The sequence below is a fragment of the Zea mays genome, chromosome 1 (assembly GCF_902167145.1).
Source record: "Zea mays cultivar B73 chromosome 1, Zm-B73-REFERENCE-NAM-5.0, whole genome shotgun sequence".
Classification (NCBI taxonomy): domain Eukaryota; kingdom Viridiplantae; phylum Streptophyta; class Magnoliopsida; order Poales; family Poaceae; genus Zea; species Zea mays.
In genome coordinates, this window is record NC_050096.1 from 227683107 (window position 1) to 227688717 (window position 5611).

Genomic DNA, 5611 nt, shown 5'->3' on the forward strand with positions numbered 1-5611 from the left:
AAGAAACTTACTACTCAAAAGTACCGGACAGTATCCAGCAAGCAACCACTGTAAAGAGCTATTTCCACATATATAAATTTAGGTTAAACTTGAATCAGTCCAGCTGAGCACTGTTTAGAATTGTATCTTTCTTGGAACAGGGTGATATATAGAGGAGAAGCGAAGGACCGTGAATTAGGACCGTTCCAACTTTGACGTTGCGTTTTCGATCTCATGGTCGTGTGAATTGTGTGCATCGCCGAAATGCTTAGGGGGTGTTTGAATGTACTACAACTAATAGTTAGTTGGCTAAAAAATTGCTAGTGGAAATAGCTAGCTAACAAATAGCTAGCTGAATATTAACTAATTTACTAAAAATAGGTAATAGTTGAACTATTAGCTAAGGTGTTTGTATGTCTCCAGCTAATTTTAGCCACTAACTATTAGCTCTAGTACATTCAAACACCCACATAGTGTTCGGCCTCTTCGTTAGTTGACGAGTACTGAAAACTTGTCAACCTTTGTTCCAAAACGATTGTCAACCAGGATCACAAGTCTCGGTGAATCAGGGAACCATCTTTCACTCCGTCCGAAAAAATCTGGACCATCATCACTTCAGGTAAAAGTAAAATGTCGTACTACTAACATTGACCAGGCCCACTGCTGTTCAATGTTTAGGTAAATTCAATTGAATTAATCTCACTGCTGTTGAAGTTAAAAATGCTTTGATATTTACAGTACACATCGCAGCAGAAACAGTCAGTAATCTATCTCATCTACCCTCGACGACGGTGCAAGTCCAGCTGCTGGCGCTGTTAGACCGGCAGGCCTTCGCCTCCGGGTCCTCGTCGTCGTCGTCGTGGTTCCTCCCCGTGCTGAACGCCGGCTCGCATGGCTCCGGCAGAGTGGGGTTCTCGCAGGTGAGCATCGTGGTGACCGCCGACATGGTGGGCCGGCGCTTCGGCTGCTCCTGCACGCACAGCAGCCCGATCTGGATGCACTTGAGCACCTCCGCCGCGTTGGACGTGTCCGCGATGGACTGGTCCATGAACTCCAGGCTCTCGCCGTCCTTCCACAGCCTCCACGCCTGCAAAGCGGAAAGCGGCCGGAAACCAAGCCCTGCCATGCATGAGTGACTCGCTGCAGCAATGGTTGAGCTGCCATATGCAGGAGTACAAGTCAGATCGCACACTCACATATCTTAGGAGGTTGAGGTCAAGCTCGGTGTGGTAGAACCCTCTGTTCTTCTTCCCGCTGACGATCTCGAGCACCAGAACGCCGAAGCTGAACACGTCGGACTTGGTGGAGAAGACTCCGTCCATGGCGTACTCAGGAGACATATACCCACTGCATGCAGGTGAAAGCAAGAATAAGTCAATGCTATAGTTGATCTGAAACCTAATAAATAAATATGGATGGACGAGGCCGCTGCCGCTCACTCACTATGTTCCGACTACTTTCTTGGTGTACGCGGCCGTCTGGTCGGTCCCGAATATCCTGGCGACACCGAAGTCGGAGATCTTGGGGTTCATGTCCTTGTCGAGCAGAATGTTGCTGGCCTTGAGGTCCCTGTGGATGATCCTCAGCGCCGAATCCTGGTGCAGGTACAGTATGCCCCTCGCGATGCCGTTGATGATGCTGAACCGTTTCTCCCAGCTCAGCATCGGCTGCTTCTCCTCATCTGCGGGCGGCGGACAACAAGCGTTAATTAATCCTCACTACCTCACGCGTGCCAGGATTCGATCCATTCCCGGTGGCAGCGGCAGCCAACAGGTAGCTAGCGGGCGGGCGACTTACTGAAGAGGAAGGTGTTGAGGCTCCGGTTGTGCATGTACTCGTAGACCAGCATCCTCTCCGACCCGTCGATGCAGCAGCCGAGGAGCCTGACGAGGTTCCTGTGCTGCAGCTTGGCTATCAGCTTCACCTCGTTCTTGAACTCCCGGAGCCCCTGCGTGGACCGCCGCGACAGCCTCTTCACGGCGATGTCCTGCCCGCTGTCCAGCTTCCCCTGCAGAAGAGCACCATCATCATCAGCAGTTTTCGGTTTACCATACATTACATGCATGCCATGCAAGACTGGAGTTTTCGGTTTACCATGTAGACGGGCCCGAACCCGCCCTGGCCGATCTTGCTGTGAGCCGAGAAGTTGCCCGTGGCGGCCTGGATCGTCTCGACGTCGAACGACGGCAGGTCGCAGTCCTGGCTGCCGCCCTGCTGGCCGTCGTGAAGGGACTCGTCCTGCGCGTCGGTGGACGCGGCGATCTGGTTCCTTCGTCCGAACGGCGCGCTCTGCCTCTGCGCGTCTCTCAGCAGCGCCAGGGGGATGGCCTCCTTCTCCTTCGTCCTGCGCCTTCTCGTCCTCACGGCGCAGATGCAGAGTCCGGCCAGCAGCAGCAGCGCCGGTGCGGCAACCGATGGGACGATGATCTCGACGAGCCTCTTGGTTCGCCCGTCCGTGTCTGCTGGCGAAGAGCTGCTGAGAGCTGGAAGATGCAGAGAGTTTCACAGTTCGGTTAGCATGCACCAATAAACAGTAAGGTAGGTTGGAATGTGATCCTTGATGAATTGATCAAACTATGCATGCAGCTAATTATACGGCACGTTCAGTTTCTGTTTCTGAACATCTGGCAGATCGGTAGCTCGATTTCATTTATCCTTTTGCAGGATAATGCAGCTTCTGGGTCTGCTAAAGAGTCAAAGGTCTGGTATTTATTGTGTTAACCTAAATTAACAAAAAGTGAACATTGGTGCTGGCCTTCTTTTTTTTTCAAAAGTGGGCGTCATTGTCGTTGGACCTAACTGCAGTTGCCAACTTAACCATCGAAATTAACAAAAACGGTGGGGGCTTTGACTTTTGACCTTGGAGGGAGCTGCGGATTTTCAGCAGGTGAAAAAGGTGACTTTGAACAATCGCAGCTGCACTCGTTCTGCCCTCCACACTGTTTGACTAGGCAGCATTGCTGATCAGCCTTGTTCAACTTTTCTATCCTAAAGGAAAAACCCGTGACACGTATACGCGCATGGCAAGTATGAACTCTGACAAGAAAGTTATTGTGTGAAATAAGTGTATTTAGCTGCAAACATGGCGGGCTCCGTTCTCACCGTAAAACAAAGTACAGTAAACGAGAAGGAAAATATCTATTCACAAGAAAAATCGGCCGCATGCAAAGTGCAGCTGCAAGAGGCCAGTCATCGTTCATTCACGGTGCGTGCGTTCTATATTTGAAATGCGATTCAATGAGCATTGATCCGAAAATACATGACAACAAACTCCTCCTTATGTTAGTTGACAGAAAAAGGAGAAGAAAATGCTGACAAAATGGCACCGAACTTGTCCTCAATTTGAATTTAAATGAACATGAGAAATAAAGGAAAAGTGAAATGAAGTACTGTAATGAAGAAGGCGCGCAAGAAGTGAGCTACTCACGTAGGTCGGACGCCGCGAGCCGGACGAAGAGATTCTGCCCGCCTTTGCCGAACTGCCTCATGTCGAGGAGGTCGCCGGTCCACAGGAAGCAGCCGGTGGCCCCCTGCGCGCTGACATTGGCGCCGGCGTAGGCCCGGCACGCGCAGTTCCTGAGGCAGGCCTCTCGGCACTGGTCGAGGGTGAGGGACATGTCGACGGTGGCGTTGGCCGACTCCGGCAGCTTCATGTTGGTGAGCGCGGCGAAGCCGTCGCCGGCGCAGGCGAGGTCCGTGCGGCGCCTGCACCCGCCGGAGCCGTCCCTGAGCGCCCACTCCTTGGGGAAGCGCGGGTCGAAGCCCGGCGCGCAGCCGCAGATGGGGCTGCGCTCGACGCTGCACACGCCGTAGGGCCCGCAGGCGCGGTAGCCGTCGCACTCGTCGAGCGGGTAGGACCAGAAGAGGCTCCAGGAGCGGGTCATGTCGATCCACATGAGGCGCTGGATCTGCCCCGACGAGTCGAGGACGAAGCGCGTGAGCACGGCGGCGCTGTCTACCACGCCGTAGCTGTAGTAGGCCTCGTCCGCGGCGGACACGAAGCGGAAGGTGAGGAGGCTGTTGGACTTGAGGTTGGGCACGCCCGTGAACTGGTAGCCGTTCCAGGGCCCGCTGCCGTAGACGCGCGCGGACCCGCGGTAGAGGAAGAGCTCCGGCGAGCCGCGCGGGTCCAGGCGGAACGAGTACTCCCCCGGGGACGGGTCCCCCGCGGCGCGCCACGAGACCATGCGCCGGTCCAGCCCCGTGCGGAAGTCGATGCCCAGCTTCATGCCCGGCAGGAGCGTGTCCGTGGGGTGGTCGAAGCTCTGCCACACCACGCCGGCGCCCGGGACCCGCAGCACGAGGTTGCCGTTGTCCAGGAGCTGCGCGGTGGCGTTGCTGCCGCTGGCCGTGGCCGGCGGCGGCGTCGCCCAGACCACGGGCTGCTGGTCGTAGTTGGCGGTGTCGGTCTCGTTCACGACGACGATGGCCAGGCTCCCGTTGGCGAGGACCCTGAGCGCGGCGGCGCCCACGCCGCCCAGGACGGGGCTCTCGCGGTTGGCCACCCACACGACGGTCCGCGCGGGGATGCCGTTGAACCATATCCCGAGGTACGCCCGTCCTGATTCCGGGTCCGGCGCGAAGAAGCCCAGCACGTACTTGGCGCTGCCGGCGGACACCAGCGTCCGGTTCCCCATGAGCGGCGCGGCCAGCGTGACCGTGTCCGTGTCGGTGCCGCTGGCGGCGTGGTGGCGGTGGAAGAGGGGGAGGAGGAAGAGGAAGAGGACGGCGGCGAGGAGCGGACACCGTCGTCGCCGCATGGTGCCGAACCGCCGCTGGTTACGTACGTGTTGGTCGTGGCGGAGTTGATTAATCGCGGGCAGCCTGTGCTGCGTTTCCTTTGGATGTTGTGGGGGGATTTTGGGGGTTGGGGCTGACACGGCACGCCGACGTCTGGACGCGGGTTCGCGGTCGCGGCGCGGCAGCAGGGCCCTTTCTTCCGCTCCTGCTGGTGCGGCCCAGAGGTCTGGAGGCTGGAGCCTGGCAGGCAGATCCGCATATGGATGGATGGATGGAGTTGGTGACGACTGACTGAGCAAGTGAGGACTCGAGACGGGCCGCGGCGCGTCGTGTTCGGTGGTGTCTCGAGCACTGCACTGCACTGCACCGCGTGGTGTGGTTGGCCTGGCGGCGTAGGCAAGGTCGATTCTGACGATCTGGAAACTGCATACGCGCGGCTGATGCGCTCGCCTGCGTCAACATGGAAAGGTGCTCGTGGCAGCCGGCAAAGGCAGGTGTGCTTCCGAGCTCCGATTGTCTTTGCAAAGGACAAAAGCGCAGCCTCCTGGTCCTGGGTCCCTCTCCCTGTTCGTGGATCGATGTTGCTGCAGCTGCAGGTGTGCTGAGTTGACCACACGATCGGCCGTCCCTCTGCCTCTGCCCTCCCTGGTGCTGCGCGTGGTTTCCACACCCCCACGCGCGCTCGCCGATGCTAACGTCGGGGAACGCCTTTTCGGCTCTTCTTCTCCAGACGAATATGGTCCCATGCCGCCACGCGGTCGTGTTGCGTCAGCCTGTCCTCGGTCATGAACCTTACCCGGTAATCTTACAGTAAACTATAGTCACATCATTTCAAATTATAATTCATTTAACTTTTTTGTTCTAAGTTTGACTAACTCGTTTTATTTAACAA

At 56.6% G+C, this 5611-nt stretch overlaps 1 protein-coding gene across 1 annotated transcript; it reads right to left on the minus strand.

The window, feature by feature from the left end:
- Positions 1–540: 540 nt before the first annotated feature.
- On the minus strand, positions 541–4979 carry LOC103643350 (receptor-like serine/threonine-protein kinase SD1-8). Its single transcript, XM_008666517.4, has 6 exons — positions 3407–4979; positions 2074–2462; positions 1777–1987; positions 1423–1660; positions 1176–1326; positions 541–1066 (listed from the first exon to the last, which is right to left on the minus strand). Exons 1-6 carry the CDS (start codon positions 4737–4739, stop codon positions 752–754), a joined length of 2637 nt encoding a protein of 878 aa, XP_008664739.1. The 5' UTR covers positions 4740–4979; the 3' UTR covers positions 541–751.
- Between the last annotated feature and the right edge of the window lie 632 nt (positions 4980–5611).

Bases quoted from the DNA above. Each gene is read 5' to 3' on its own strand.
- LOC103643350 (XM_008666517.4), bottom strand. From the start codon at position 4,739: ATGCGGCGACGACGGTGTCCGCTCCTCGCCGCCGTCCTCTTCCTCTTC. The intron at 2,463-3,406 runs GTGAGTAGCTCA...TGCATCTTCCAG, and splicing joins GCTCGCGGCGTCCGACCTAC to CTCTCAGCAGCTCTTCGCCA. The intron at 1,988-2,073 runs GTAAACCGAAAA...GCTCTTCTGCAG, and splicing joins GGTTCGGGCCCGTCTACATG to GGGAAGCTGGACAGCGGGCA.